This window comes from Athene cunicularia (genome assembly GCF_003259725.1).
Source record: "Athene cunicularia isolate RWA chromosome 5 unlocalized genomic scaffold, athCun1 chr5_part1, whole genome shotgun sequence".
In the NCBI taxonomy this organism is placed as follows: domain Eukaryota; kingdom Metazoa; phylum Chordata; class Aves; order Strigiformes; family Strigidae; genus Athene; species Athene cunicularia.
Genome location: NW_020799101.1, coordinates 36,833,850 through 36,850,191, shown reverse-complemented (window position 1 = coordinate 36,850,191; position 16,342 = coordinate 36,833,850). Strand labels below are relative to the sequence as shown.

At 46.5% G+C, this 16,342-nt stretch overlaps 1 protein-coding gene across 5 annotated transcripts in view; it reads right to left on the bottom strand.

The window, feature by feature from the left end:
• Positions 1–8,056: 8,056 nt before the first annotated feature.
• The window catches only part of RAD51B (RAD51 paralog B), a 451,378-nt gene continuing 443,092 nt past the window's right edge, over positions 8,057–16,342 (bottom strand). For 3 of the 5 annotated variants that reach the window (XM_026848994.1, XM_026848996.1, XM_026848995.1), the window contains exon 11: positions 8,057–15,380. In XM_026848994.1, the coding sequence (XP_026704795.1) occupies positions 15,229–15,380 (152 nt within the window). In that variant the 3' untranslated portion in view covers positions 8,057–15,228. The remainder of the gene's footprint in view (positions 15,381–16,342) is intronic. The other 2 variants (XR_003398462.1, XR_003398463.1) reach the window with 2 other exon arrangements.

The window sequence follows — 16,342 nt, the reverse complement described above, 5'->3', positions numbered from 1 at the left end:
CCCCGCTGCCAGCCCGTCCTTGTTCCGCCACGAGAGCACCCGACCGGCACCCACCTCCCCGGTGCCCACCACTCCCAGCAGTGGCCGCCAGCCAGCCACATCGTTTATTTTGGAGGCCCACAGTAATCCCTCCGCCCTTGCGCCCCTTGATTTACAGTTTGGCAGCCGCTTCCAGCTTGCAATAGCGGAGTGGCCGATGGGTGACCCTGGCTTAATGTAAATATTTTGCTTTCTCTGGAAGGAAATGTGACATACATTTGGGGTGGAAGTTATCCAGAGGCTGTGGCCTCAGGAGCCGAACCGCTGGGAAGCCCCTGCCGTGGTGGTCTCAAGGTACCGATGCTGTCAAACACGTTGGACTTACCCCCACCGCACCCCAGCAGGGGTCAAACCAATTTGCCTCTCGGTGACAGAGTGAGTGCAGTTGGGGGGCAGTGTGGGGTGCCCCCTCCCACCCCAGCAGTGAGGAGCGAGGGTGCCCACCGTCCCTGGGCACAGCAGGGCTCAGCTCGGCTCGCCTGCCGTGGCACACCTCCTCAGGGGTGGCTGAGCACTAGTGGGAGAGCAGGCCATGGTGGAGAGAGGAGCACAGGTGCTTCCCAAACTCCCCCTGTGAGTTGGGAGCAAAGATGCCATCCGAAAACATCACCACGTGATTATTTTTGTTCTTAAACCACATTACTGCGTAAGCAGCCTTGGGGAGGTGGTTGTCCCAGCCCTCCTGCTAATGGCCCACTTAAAGCCTGGAATGATTTTAAAAGCTGGCCTCCAGCTGAGGGGCGTTTGCTGTTGGTGACACTTGCAATCACCTGCCTCAGTCTGCCTGGCTGTAGTGTGTGTTTAAAAAGGAATAGTAATACGATGCTTAGAGGCATACTACGTGAAGTAGCTAGTGTTGTATTTTACATCTGATAAATATTAATTAACCGTATTTCAAAGTACAAAAGGTGCTGGGATCTCATGCATTGGCTGGAGAGAAATATATCTCCCTGATTTAACCATCATCTTGCTGAATTATGCATTTGACTTGGCATGACTGGTTACCCCGGAGTAGTGTCTGCTCGTTCGGCATTCCTCCCTCACGTACCGAGGTGCTGCCGTCCCGCAGTAGAGCCCCGCAGCCTACCCGGGGACTCAGAAAGCCTGATTATCCAGAACGGGCAAGCTGCACCAAGTTGAAGGTTTGTTTTTGGTAAGTATCCAGAAATTAAGGCACTAACTTGTTGAGGTTTTAGGCCGTGCATAGGCCCCATCCTGATAAACTGCTGTGAGCTTAATTATCAACCTTTGTTTCTCCAGACAGTCAAATTTGTTATGGAGAAAATGCATGTGTGTTGGATTCACTTGTGAAAGGCTCAACAGTAGATAATTTAAAATCAAATTACAGTGACACAGTCTGCCATTAAACCAAAACTAGAAGGTTCCCTTTCACAGGACAATGCTCCTCATGCACTAAAATAAAAGCTGAACCAACTGCACGGTAATGCTCAGCCAGTTCACAAAACCTTAGGGAGGCACATTGACTTTTTAGGAAGATCCCCAGCGAATGTTAAACAAACCCTGACATTCCTAGCACTGCTGCCCGGAATCAGCGCTTTGCTCCCTGGTACGTGCGGAGACATTTAAACAGCTCTTGCGGCAGTCGCTGACACCATCATACTGAATCCTGCCTGGGAGACCTTAGAAATGAGTCATGGAGAGGGGAATTAACCCGTTACTTAGAGCATGCTGCCAGCGTGCTGAGCCAAAAAGCAGTGGTGAAGAAAGGCAATGAAATAAAAATATAGAGAATCAGAAATTTTCATCAGGTGAAGATGTCTTTTTTTAAAAATTAGAAATATACACATACATATACACACATATATACATATATATACATGCACACCCTCTACGGCAAAGAAAGAAACAGTAAGCTGCTGCAAAGCATGTGCTACACAATCCTAAGCAGGACGTTATGGTCATAGTAGAACAGAATGTAAAAAAAAAGATTAGGTGGGAGACTTCAAGAACCCCAACTCCCTGAGCACGCTATGGTGCTCTGGTGGCAGCAATCCCTCCTGCTAGTACGAATGTCTACGGCTGATTCAGAGAAGGGAGGAATGGCTCTGATGGGACTTGTCATGTTGCGTCCATCTGAGGTGCTCACAATTCCCAACCTCACAGGCTGCTTAACGCAGAGCATTATTGCTTACCTTTTGACTTCGTTCAAACTTGCGCTAGCTACATTTTGCTAAACTCAACCACTCCTACAATCGTTTCCTACAATCTATAGACTTACTGTTAACCTCTCAATCTGCTGTAGCTATTCTGATGTTGTGGTATCTCGGTAGCAGGCCTATGGGCTTCTTACTGTTTCTATTTGATATTCAGAGTTGTGATGTAGTGCTGAGCAGTGAGGCCATGGAACATGTGTCTGGGGGCAGTCATGGGGGCCCCACACCTTCATGTGGGTCAGGCTGCTCTTACCTGTCTATATTCAGACTTGTAAGTGGAAGTCATGCTGAAGCTTTTGCTTCAAGACTCAAGATGACCTCCTAACTCTTTGAAATCACCACCAGCAGGTTGGCCATCACCAGTGCCCTGCAAGGCACTTCCACGCCTGTCTGAAGCACCTGGCACAGGTGAGTTTTGGAGAGAGATTTCTGGCAGCAGGAGCCTTTGGGTGTGCTCTGCTATGGCAGCACCCGTACCGTGTGCTGCTGCTGCCTCCCCCAAGAGCAGCCGGAGGGAAGAAGGAAGGAGCCCTGGTGTCACAGGGCTGAGAGACACTGTAGGGCCGGGCTAGCAAGGTGCAAGTCCATGAACTTACTGCTGCTATGGATATGAAACACTGGGAAAGGGCAAAGGAGCTCACAGCCACTACAGACAGGCTCAGTTCCCTGCTCGACGATGACAGACCTGTCTCCCATCACAGACTCTCTGTTTAACAACAGATTAACCAAATTCTCTTGAGCTTTTCTTGTGCTGAAAGGACATTGCCCAAAGCAGCTGAAAGGACAGCCCAGAGAGCCAATACTAGCAGCTCTTTTTGATCTGCTTTTCCTTTGACATTGTCTGGGGTACCCTCCCCCCTGCAATGTAAATTCATTCCTTTTTAATGCAGTTGATTTGGATTTGGGACAAGGGTAAAGTGCCAGCCACCTAAAAGGCCAGCCAGAACAGTTGCCATCTAAAAGACCAGTTGGCAGAGAGATGGTTTTAACTGACTAAAAAAGGTGTTGAGAGGAGTTTGATTATTTTGGGGGTGGTGGTGTTGGCACAAACAAAGAACTCTGGACTCAGTAGAAACAGTTAATTCAGCCAAGTACCAAAACTGGTGCCAGCTCTAGATAAACTTTGCTGCTCTTCTTGCAGTTTTCAGCCAGACTTGTCCCAGTCAGCACCAGGAACTGCTGCCGGGTGCACCTCATAAATAAAAACAGGCTAGGAGAGACTTGCGATATGTTTCCTATGTGTTTCCTTTGAACAAGGTTGTATGTCCCACCCAGAGTCCAACACCAAAAAGTCAGCTTGTGTTTACACTGTCCTAAATGAGAGCTGGGGCAGCCATCAACCTGAGCAGCAGGAGAAAACCTTCCCCTTGGTCAGAAGTGTTCATCTCTGGGGTGTTGGCTCTGGAAATTACAAATGCAGGGGCAGTAGGGGGTGTCAACGAATTGCAGCTCTGGATGCAGTTTTCAGAGGTCAGAGCCATCTCTATAGAATACCTGTTATGAAGCACATGCGTAACTTTCTAAGCACAAAGCCCTCCCATACTAAGATTTGTATTTCAGGATGAGGAGAAAGAGAGATACATGTGGCATGTGTTTCTGAGCTAGAAAACATGAAAAGTTATGCCCAACAAGGAAGCACGGCACATTTGCTGAGAGGTATCTGGGAGGGCTCTCTCAATCTCTCTGTCTATCAACAGAAGAGATGCTTGAAGATTGCATCCATCCTGAAACCCTCATTTTCTTTCACAGAATAATAAGCAAATAGGTTTTAGCCTGTTGCCTACAGCGAAATGGTTTTGTAATGGAAGGAGCACCCTGCACTAAATCAACAAACAAGAGAATGGCTGTGTTTGTTTTTCCATGTACTGGAGGTGAAGGTGCAACCACGCTGGGGTTTCTTTCACATCCTCTCCACTTGACACAGTGCGGGGTACAGGCACGGACACACGCAGAGCTGCACGTCTACGTGGAGGGAGCGTGTAACTGGAACAACAGAAGCTTTGGACTCTGCCTTTCCTGGTCCATGCTCTCCTTGTCTGTGGAGTGAGAGGTGTGGGACTCCTGGCATGCCTGGAGCTCTGCCCCAGGCTGCACTTTCATGAATCCTTTAAGCCAGCGCTTGCCACCAAAGGGAGCTGGCTTGGTGTCTCACTGCCCCATGCCACTTGCTTCCACCCGTCAGCTCTTGTGCAATCACACCCAAGGGCATCAGAATGGACTACAACCCACCGACGACAGAAAGGAAGCTTTCTTTAAACCCAGCTCTGTTCCCCCTCCTGCATTAGGAGTGATCCCCACGTGTATCTTTTGGCAGTGACAAGGTGTTCGTGACTCTCTGGCCTGGGGCAAGGGGTGGCCTGGAGGTGGGGGGTTTGGGGGGGCCATGCTGGCCCCAGGGCATCCCTGCCTCCCCGTGTGGGTGTCGGGAGAGGAGAGCAGCAAGCACAGCTGAATTAATCAGTGAGGAGCAGTGATGCCGGCCGAGGTATCTAGTTTACATGCATTTATATACTCATACAACTGCACTTTAATACAGCTAATTTCACATGGGGTGGGTATTTTTGCTTCTTGATTATGAGTACAGAGCTACCAGTATAATTTTTGTCCATGCTACGAACACATCTGAAGGAGTGAGCCCAGCACAGACACAGACTCAGCGCTGATTTGGAAAAAGAGAGTTACCTAGCCAGACAGAGGTAGTTTTTCCTCCCTTCAGATGCATTCCAGAGAAAATTATTTGGAAGTATCTTGTGTGCTTAGTCAGTGCATAGGGAGCATTTTCAAAAGCAAGAGCAGGAGTGAGTTTATGTTTTAACCCTGTCTTATATAGAAGTATTCCCCTTATTCATATATTCCTAGCTTTGAACCATTAGCTCAAAACCAGGCCTACAGCAGAAATGAATACTTTAAGAGGGTATATGCTATGGAGAGCTAGCCCTCTCCATGTCTAGGACACCCAATGCACAGTTGTATGCCCATATGGGCTCATGTTTTTCATATATATTTCCTGCTGTCCCTCTTTGCTCCTCGCAGATAGAGAGGTATTTGTGTGTGCATCTGTGTGTGTTTGTGTATGTGTTGAGACAGGTACTCCTGTGCCTATACAAGTACTTGTAGACACACGCAGATATGTATGTACCCAAACAGACCCACGTTACTAGTCACGTTTACATCTGCCTATATACATGCTTATCCTGCCATGCAATCAACATACACACAAGTTTGCTGCAACAAGCCAATTGTGTTTGTTTTTTTTTTTTTTCCCTATCCTGAATTGCCAAATGCTGGAAGCTGCAGGCTAGCTATTGTGGTTACCCTGATTCCCAGGTTTCTTTTGCAGTTGGCGAGTAAGTGGCACTGCAAGTTTCCTAACAACCGGGATGAAGTTTTGTGTAAATCACCTTCTAGGCATTAGACTTTTCCCAGCAAAAGAGGGGGGCGGGTGTTTAGGGGAGGGAGAGTTGCTCTCTTTGATGTGGGGATTAGTTCACATGTCAGTGTTATCCCCTTTTTTTTAATATGCTGTGATTTATAGAAAGGCGGCTATGAGAGATAGCCAAGGGGACACCCACGTGGGACTTACTGACAGACACCACCTCCCAGAAGATACCTACAACTAAAGCAGTTGGCATCAACAGAAAGACTCCAATTGCAAAAAAAAAAAAAGAAAGCATTGTAAAAAATAACCTGTTTTGCCTAACAAATGCTTTCTAAAAATTAGGATATGCTTTAATGCTTATGGAGCAGGAACTGGTTTTCCCAGCAGCAGAGGGGGAGTCTTTCTGCACATCCATAATAAAGAAATTATAAATGCTTTTTTCCTTTAAAAAAATGATTGGTTTGTATTTTCCCCTTAGAGCACACATCACTAGTGAGAATGAGTGTGGCTCCAATAATTATGTTTGCTTGAAACATATTTAGCAATGTGACTGCTCCAGTCAGAGTTTCCATGCTCTTCTGCATGAGACTTTTATCAGAGACTCTTTAGAAAAACTTCATTTCACTTTTTGGTCAAAAGTTACATGGTTGTTCTGCAATCCAATCTTATGTCTATTAGTGTTGGAGGAAACTTTCCTGATGCTTTTCATGGGAACTGGATAAAGCTTTGACTTATTAGGCTAGAAGCCATATTCAGAGTAGCTTTGCTTAGCATATCTGAATTGCTTACTGCTTTGTAGAGTAGATGGCTGAGGGACTGGCAAAGGAGACAGTGATGAATACAGTAAGAAAGATTTAACTAGCTTTTATTTTAAAATAGTATGTATTAGTATTTTTTCAAATTTCTATCTGTTTTGGCCCCTTTCAATTCCTTGTATTTGTCCAGGTCTCTTTCAATGAAACTTTGAGACTTTCTAGTAAAGCAAACTTTTTTTTTTTTTTTTTTTTTTAGTAAAAAGAAAGTTTAATTTCCAGCTAGATCAGATCTTTGAGTAGATCCCCTGCATGGCTGCACTGGTGTTGAAGGCAGTGGGGGCAACAAGTCTGTGGCAGCCCAGACTCAGAGTGAGCTGCTGTAAAACTGTCATAAATAAGCAATTTTCCTGTGTTGTCACCACAAAGGTAACATGGGGTCTTCCCTGGGTGTGATCCCTAATGCCTCTCCTATGCAGATACCCAAAGGCCCTCATTCACCTTTGCTGCTGCTTTATGGGCGGGCTCGTCCCAGCACATCGGGCGGCTCAGCGACCGCCCGGGCACCTTACCTTGAGGGACAGACAAAAGCCAAGCCACTTCTTCGCCGCTACGTCTCCAATGGCCTCCCGCAATTCCCCTGTTATTCTCTTAAACATAAAGACGTTATTGTGTCACCCCCCAGGAACCCATGACTGCCGCTGACAACCAAAGCATGACGCATGACGGGACGTGCCCCACACAAGTAGGCTTTGTACCCGGGGCGGTACAGTAAAGTGGCCACGTTCAAGTGTGGCCTCGCAGTGTGACTTCTCCCACCCCAGCCGGGGCTGCTCCATGTGCTCTGACCCAAATGCTAATCGCCCTTCTTAAACCCACAGTGAAAGTGCAGACAAAAGCTCTGCCGGCATCTCCCCAGCCGCGCGCGCCCCGGCCCAAGGCCCCTCCGAAGGTTTGCTGCAGCATCATGCCAGCACGAACAGGCTCTGCGGAGCACAGCAGAGAGGCGTGCAGGTTTGGCTCTTACGGGCCCGTCTATGCGCTGCCTTGGCTTGCTACTTCTCTTTTGTGCCACTGTAGTGACTGCAAATGCAATACTTCTCAGAAATGTGCACAAAATAATGAGTTATGTGCACATATGCCCTCCACCCCCGAGAGGTAACAATATAGTAATTCAGAGTGATGTCTCCTTTCACCCCAGCCTGATGCAGGATTGGGGATGGTGAGGGGTGTGTGGGGAGAGAAGGGTAACTTGATGGACTGGAAATGATAACCCCTTCCACAGTCTGGGAGACGTGCCACATATGTTTCTGGCAAGGAAGGACATTTAAGAGACATGGCACATGCTGCGCTACTTATTCTTCTTCACAGATGGCCCACTGGGGCCAAAAATCAAAACCATTTTCTGCTTGTTTGTTCAAACTGTCAAAATATTTGACTGAATGAATGTCAAGCAGTATCTTGAGGACAATACTTCTTAGAAGGAAAGAGAATTCGGTGATCACTGGGCTCCCCCGTTTCACTGCACTTTCCAGAAATGGAAAACCCTCCTCGCTGGTCTCCTGGCTGTCACGTGGCAGGCTGGGGCAATGCCAGCAGATCACGGGCACAAACATCACAGACTCGTATCTTCTTCTACCGATGTGTTACCATTTGGGTGCTCAGACCTATCTCCATTCTCACCGGTAGTTTAAATCCTTCCTGACGGGTTAAATACATTTTTCCGTTCAATGAACAGTCAGCACTTGCTGATTAAACCCCAGTATTTATGTATGTACTTTAATTATTTTCAGTGAGAAAAGTAATTCTTATATTTTTCAGGTATGCTCTCACCTGGGAGAAGCAGGATTTCTCAGGTCTCTTGTTTGGATTGAGTTGGAAATATCCAATTTAAGCAGAGTATGTTAATTGCCATATATACTAAAGACTTATACAAGCCACTTTCCAGTAGTTACATTTGAGTGTAGAGACTGAGACTAGAACTCAGATTTTATGATCTTGGAGGCTTACAATTAAGAATTAAGCAATGTAATAAAATATAAAGCAACAGTCAAACAGCCAGCCCGTCAAGCAGAAGAGGCTTACACTTTTGAATGCATCAGAAAAACACAGAATTTGAAAAATACTGTCAATTATTTTGTTGTTTTTGCAAGTTATGTTGGTAATGATGGAGCTTAAAACAGAACAATAGACGTAACTTAAAACTTTGCCATGGTTCTTTTCACTTAAACCCACAAAAATGCATGTATAGGTTGGAATTCATAACCAGCCTGCCCCCTCCCCTCCAAAAAGACCTCTCAAACTGAAACCAAATGCTGTTTGATTATCCAGCTATTGGCTGGAAGGTGCAAGTGGCACGTCTTTCTGTGGGCCATGTGAAACCCAGGTGAACAGTGGGCCCTGGAAGCCAGACACAATTCCCATGCTTTCCAAAGCCGAGCTGCAATTCATGAATCATACACTGTCACATGCGTGAGATCCTATGTGGAAGCATCAGGTGGAGGACAAGAACTCTTTCTGCAGGAGATTTTTGTACTTTCTCACATTACAGCGATAGCAAGGAAACGACTATCACTGTCTATATATCAGAAACAGCTTTTGAACATTTCTGCTTTTCATCTATATTTAATAAAAAATCAATTCCATTTGAGATGCTCCAAAAGCATGTGTTTTCTCTGATGTCTCACAGGTAGGAGGGATGCAAAATAAAATTGTTTGGCACTTTCACAGGTTGTGTGATGTATTAATGACCAGCACCATCACCTAGGATTTGGTAATGGAAGGCTTTAGGGACAGGACTGTCTTTTCTTTTTGATTCCCTAGTAATAAACATATTGGCAATGTTAAACTTACGCTGGATCATAGCTGTGAACCCTGTAGCTGTGTACCCTGTATGCAGGCTTTAAGAAGTGATTACCATACCCTGCTGAAGCAATTAACCACTAGCAGGGCTGTTGGGCTAGAGAAAGTGGGGCAACAGCAATATGCATTTTGTTGGAAAGCAGCAGTTCTTTTCTTAATTCAGGTCTAAATGGCAGCCTTGTCAGACATTCACCTGGCTCCACTGCTTGTATTTACAGCTCAGGAGAGAGCTCAAAGACTCTGGAAATGCTGCAGCTAAATAGCCACCTTCTTAGCACCCTGCCCGGTGCAAAGCCTCCCTGGCACCTGATTAGGAAAACACTGCAGGGGATTCACAGGAATGGGGCTGGGGTCAGGAGAAAGTGTTAAACCTTTGCATGTAACTTTTCATGTGACCGGGCTGGCGGTTCAGTGACCGTGGGCTCCACTGGCAGGCAGTGGCTTGTGGAGACCTGGGAATTATTATATGGGATTGGGAGAGAATGCCAGCAATGCGCACAGGGCTCGGGGGGGAGGATGAAAGGCAAACGCCACTCAATGAATGAATTCAGAAATACGCATGCGATTTGTGAATGATTTCTTTCCCTTCGCTGAACCTGCACACAAGTTTGTACAGCCACTGGTGAAAGCCCCACGACACTGCCCCATGGCCGAGAAGGTCCGTGATGGCCCCCTCGGCTCCCCCAGCCCACCCACCACTCCCCAGCACCCGCCGCCACACCGGCGCAGGCCATGCAGCCGTCCCAGGTCACAGATGCTACCAGCAGCAAGCAGGGTACCATTTTGGCATGTGGCGCACAAAGCTCCTTGCCAAGGCACCAGCAAGCCTCCTAAACGTGGCCACCCTCTGAAAGAGAGGGGGTGCAGCTCTTCTGAATGCGGCAGCTCCTGCTGGTGGTGGCAATGCCATGGGGCCGTGGTGCACCCATGGCTGAGCGTGAGGGTAAACCCATGCGTTGCTGATTTGGCAGCCTGGACCAAGCAGCGCCAGAACAGCTCATCGGATGGGGGCAGAGCTCAGGGGGTGCCACCTCCATCGTCACCACGGTGGCTGGAGGCTCACTTGCCTGATGTCTGGCCCCCCAAGGCAGCTGCTGCCATCAGATGGGGTTTGCGGGCACATGCTTCGGAAGTGCACATAGAAAGCGTAACTCGCTGCCTCCCCACAGCATGCAATTTTGGAAAGATGGGAGCAGGGCATTCGCTGCCTAGAAACGGTGTCCCTGCAGCTCCTCACTTGGCATGGTAGAACCATCTTTTATTATCCTTCAGGGCTACGGCTGCAAACAAAAAATGCTTTCATTTCACTTTGGCGGCAGCTCAGGTTGTGTGTGCTCTGGCTGCTTCCTTAATTACAGTGGTTGTTGACAACTTCTTGTGATAGAGACCCTCTCTTTGAGCAGTCCTCCCACTCCCCCACTTTATTTTTGCAGTCTGCACACATAACAAACTGGGACAACGTTCTGTAAAAATAAGCTCACTGTAATGCAGTGATTCCCGCACCGCAGTTATGCTGTGTTCCTCTCTTCTGTCCTCGCAGTTTGTGCTGCTGCTGTTTATTTCCCCTTTCTGGCTATAAGACGTTTTATTTATTAGTGCTGGATTTCCTGTTGCCTGCAGCTGTACTTTACTCTCTCCAGCTCACTCTGCTGTTCAAGTCAGTCTGTAGGTTTGTTATCCCACTGACTGAGGTGCTCTCAGCAAGTTTGGTTGGTGATTGTAATAAGCAACACTTGACAAAGAGGGGGTCTTGCATGGCAGCTTGGACATACAAAATCCCCAAGCAAATCAAAAGCTGATACAGGGAGCCCTCACAGGCATAGGAGGGATCCTTTTATTATGACTGACTGATGCAGAGATCATGCTTTCTCAGATGGCAGGGTTGCCTCTTGTTTTGCTTGCACCACAGGGAGGAAGTCAGCTCTTCAAACTGTATACAGTCTGTAGGTCTGACGGATGAGGAATTAAAGGTTTGCAATTATTTACATTTCAGATTGTGGGCCACATCATAGTAGAAACATCATGTGGACTTTCCACACGTGAGGTTCGTGAATGACTTCCCTGACCTTTTCTGGACTTTCAACATCCTCGTAGTAAACACAAAGATTGCTTATACGGAAAGTGAGATCATGAAGGGAAAAGAAATGTTTTGCTGTTTTGAATGTGATTTCTCTGCTGTAAGGAAGGAGGAGGCATGAGCTCTTAATGTTCTCTGTATTACCAGCAAGGTCAGTTGGAAAAGCTCACTCATCTGCACTGGGAAGAAGTGCTTCATCTAATTCTGTCGTCTGATACTGATTTGGTAATATTTCAAGTGGCAGAGAATAAGGTTGAAGTATCACCTAATGGTAATGTCCTCTCTCGTGTTTTATGAGTGAGGGGCTGCCCTAATTTCATCATCTTTTCTTTCTGAGTAAAGAGAGTTAAGGGTGAAGTGAACGCCAAGGCATGGAGGCAGCTGTGGCGTTTTACCACGATGCAGCTGTAGCTCTGTCAGGATGTGATCCTTTCAGCTGCTGTTCATGGTGGGCAGTTGCTGGTGGAGAAGCACTGCAGGTGCCGCAGCATTAGACGCTTTTTCCTTTTTGTCAGGAGTGCGAGAGCTGCCCAGAAACATTAAATAGGGAATGGTCATCTGACATCTTCCAGGTTAAGATGGAAATGGGAGATCCTGAGCGTTTGAATTATGAAAGATCCCAGTGTGTTACCTGCAAGCCAATGTTTTAACCCCAGAGTCCTGGCCAAATTCCAGCTCTGCTAATTACATCCTGCCTATGTGAAAATTCCTCAGCGTTTGTACACCGCTTTCTCCCCTGGTTGTTTTCAGCAGCTGCGTGGAGTTGCCAGGCACAGCGAAGTGCTTGCCATGTTCCACCTCAGGCCTGGCTGCCTTTCAGCGGGGAATGAACTGAGCACTGTGCAGTGCCTCCGGATCCTCTGCAGGGAAGGGTGCAGCAGAACTGTGCCCAGGGACCAGCGCTGGGGCCTTGTCGTAGAAGGTAACAGCGTGAAGAGGCCAAAGGCACCAGTGCTGGGGTACACTGCAGGGCCACAGGAGAGACAGGAGGAGGCTGCTGCACTGTGATTTGATTTTTCTTCCCTCTCACCTACAAGGGCTGAAATAGCTGGTACACACTGATCTGGTTTTGGGGGCTGACTGACTTCAGGTTTGTTTGCACAGTGGGAGAAACTCTCAGTCCCACTTACATCAGCCACTGTCAATACATTTCCAGCTTTTGCACATCTGGTTATTGATCAGTGTGGACAAGGGAAGCTAAGGGAAAAGAATTAACTCAAACCCTTAAAATTTATAGATTTGTTTCCTTCTCTTCCACTTCATGACTCATGTGCATGTTGCTTTTTGCTCAGCCCTGTTGGGAACAACTCTCTTCAACTGACCATTAATCTCTCTGGTAAAAACCTGACTCACACCACTGGAGAGGAACTGGTTGATGGATTATCTCTCTCTTCTGAAAAGGTGGAAGAGATGGCAGCAGCAGTAGTTATAGGATTCTGATAATAAGAAGCAGAAAGACATGCAGGTCACATACAGAAGTATAATGAAATCACATATGTTCAATATAGGAGTGACTTAATGGCTCATCTGTCCAATTTTCTTGTCAGACAAGTTCTCCCTTTGATTATGGCATTTTTACCACAGTCCTGCCTGAATATTATATGGAAGCACATACAAAAATGTTTGAGGTTGCTCCCAATAGTACACCGAGTCCACTGGCAGCAGTGGAGGCAGATGATGCCCAAGGCAGACAGAGCAGTGACCCGCTTCGCCCACCGGCTCCGCACCTCTCATCCCTCTCCGATCTTTCAACATCTTAACCCATGAGACAGGAGCTGTGAGTAGTCTCTCTGTTCCAAGGGGGAAAAAAACAAGGTTATCTCAAGGTGTGATGCCAGCATGTTTCCACTATATCCCAGAAGGGGAAGAACAGCAAGCCTTGAAAAGGGAGGGAATGTGTGTTGTCTGGTGTAAAGTAGAAAGCTGGGACTCAGAACCCGAGTCCTGTTGCCACGCTGCCCATGTGACTTCAGGCAAGGCCCAACATTTTTAGTCTCATTAGCCCTGTCTTTAAAGTGTATTTAGTACTTGCTTCATGGGGCTGAGGAGAAGGGGATTAAGCTTTAATTCAGGAATGTTTGTAAAACATTTTAGAACTTGGATGGAAATTTCCCAGGTAGCGCAGAGAGCATTAAAAAGCTTATCTCCCTCTCCAACTGCAAATGGTCCTGCAATATGAGAGAAGTAAGTGAAACAGTGCTTGCATTTCAGTGTTTATAATAATAAAAACCTACCCTCCAGCTTTCCCTCTCTACCCTTAAATGTTTTTTTAAAAAAGGAGAGACAGCAATGAGAAATTTTAGTCTTAACAGAGTGTAGTTGCTCCCTGGAGACTCGAATGCATCTCAGTGGAATTTTCCCTGCCTTCAGCCTTTTGTGCTTCTGAAAGATCCTGGAACCAGGCATGTGACTGTAAGAGCAAAAAAGACTTCTGTGTCTGAGTGCTCTACCAAATATTTACAAGATACCCAGATAAAATGGCTACAAGCAAGTTTAGCAGGGTTTGACTGGATGGTCGGTAGTGCAACATTGTCAAGAGGAAAATCTAAACTTTACTTAAAACAAAATAAAAATTAAATTTACAAAGGTCTCTTCAAAGCACAAAACTGGTAACATTAAAGCTGGAGAATTGCTCTTCCCCAAGGTGAAACATATTAGCTTTTAGAAGTAGCTTACTGAAATGGAGTAGCTTCCTTGTTGTGATAGAAACTTCTTTGCTAAAGGACAGCCCAGAGCTGTGTGAGTAGGCATGTAAATAGGTAGCTGCAGAGTAGCCCTCTCCACGCCTTCCCGTTTGGTGGCTGGGAGGGACGCGACATCAGCTGCCACATCCCATCAGCCATCCCATCCCATCAGTCTCTTGCACTGCCACGGTAAGGGTGTGCAGTACGAGGGGCCATGTGCTCCCTGGGAACTCTCTTGTCACCCAAAGCCTGCCTAGCAAACTGGAGATGGCAATCTGCTTGCCTCACTGCCACAGGTGGCCTCACCACAGCCCATTTCCTCGCTGGGTTACCTACAGCCACTTCAGCAGTACTCCAGACCTCCCATATTTCTGCACAGGTTACTCTTGCTTCTCAAGAGGTTGCTCAAGGGAGGCTTTCCCTGGGGCTGCAGAGGACAGAACCGGCCTCTCAGGCCAATGGTGACTGTGCATCGGCAGCTGGCTCTGACTGAACCCGTGGCTCTCCCTTAGGGATGTGAGGCTTGAGAGCTGGAACAACCTGATCCTGATCACAGCAGCCAGCGATGCCTTCAGCGGCCTTGAGCAAGTCATACATTCTCTAAGTCTATAAGGTGAATAAATAGTTCTGTGGTTTGCAGTCATGTTGTGAATACTTTAAAGGTGCTTTGAAGACAGAGGAAGCTAAGCAGCTGTAATACACACCAACCTTCCCACCTTTTGGATTCCTACCTGCTCTCCTCCTGTTCTGAACTGTCAGAACCCGGCTGTTAGCAATTCTGTTACATCATCTCTGATGATTTTCAGGTGAGTTACGGGAATAAGAGCTCACTGAACTATTGCTTCTTAATCAAGCCAATGACTGGGTTTATCGTTTCTCTTAAAAAGTAGAAGTGAACATTTCACTATATTATGGGCTGTGGACACCAAGCACTCTTGTGTGTTTGACTGTTGGTTCCTCCAGATTGGTGAGGTGATGGAGTGAATTAGGAATGCATGTGTGGCCTATGCTTCTTCAGCAGCATGTGTGTTGTTCAGAGGCTTTTATTACTATGTCACTTAAATTGAGCTGAACAAAAGACAGGATTTGCACAAAAAATTCAGATTTAAATATGGCCCCACACATACAAAGAACAGCACTTGGTTTTAAAGTTAGTCCTTAAAGAGACCAAGAATGCTCCCTATCTGCTCCACCAGATTTTTGAAAACCAAGGTTGTCATTCATCATCTCTTAGCGGAGGTTTCATTTTCATTTGTCCCTTCTAGAGATTGGAGGTATTGCTCGGAGTCTCACCAGCGATGCTGAGTAAAGCAGCATCAAGTAAAGTATCTTTCAAGGCAGTGTTCCTCACTCGTATGGTCTGCAGGGCAGGATTGGTTCCTTCCCGGGTTAAATTTGTTTGATCCCTTCCATCTGAAACACACAATAAAGACAGACCTCAATGACAATGTGTCAGAATGAGATCACAAAGTTACCATTTCCTCCAGCTAGCAACCACTTGGAAACCTGTTTAATCCACAAAACAAATCAAGGTAATTAGTTCAGTATGAACTAATTTCACATATTTGCTGAAAATGTAACGATCCTCTTTCTGCTAGTTACCTTCTAGTTCTAGTTCCACTAGTCCTTCTAGTTATTGGTGGCCAGACTTTCCTTCTCATTCTGGCTGGCAACGCTTCTGATGCTACTCTCATAATCTGGAGCCAAACCTTAGACTAGTCTAGGCCCCTCTACCATCCTTTGGCAGAGCTCTCCACAGGCCAGTGTATATTTGTTGAGGACCTTTGCATCACCCTAATTTTCCAATAAGACTGGTTTTTGGTAGCCAGTGCCTATGAACAGAGAATGAGATGTGCAAGAGGCCCAACAGTTCAAAACACATTTCCTAGAGTTAAACAGAGCACAGCTTCTACCAATATATTTTCCAACTATGAGCAAATTGCCTTGGATTCAGATAAAATATTATGGCTCCACCCTATGTGCTTCACTAATACCTAAGCTGAGAGCAGAGCCTGCTTCCTAACCAGTATGAGCTGCTCCTCTTCTAATCTTAGTCCCATGTCAGTGCCAGGCTTGTAAAGTGCTTTGGGATGAAGTTTTCTATGTAGATACAGGATATTACATTACTGTGATTAGACACCTTATGTTAAAAAATGGACTGTTGCTTGTGAGAAGAGATCTTGAAAAACAAAATGAAAGCCTTCCTGATCAACCCACATGCTGATGCAAAGAACACAAACTGAAGAAACACACAGAGTTATCAGGACCAAAATATCCAAAGTACTAATGAATTATCAGTTAGATCATGTCGATGTCCTCATATTTGCTGCTATTAACTGTGTTGCAAGGTGTCCCAGCCCTATTCAAGTATGTAC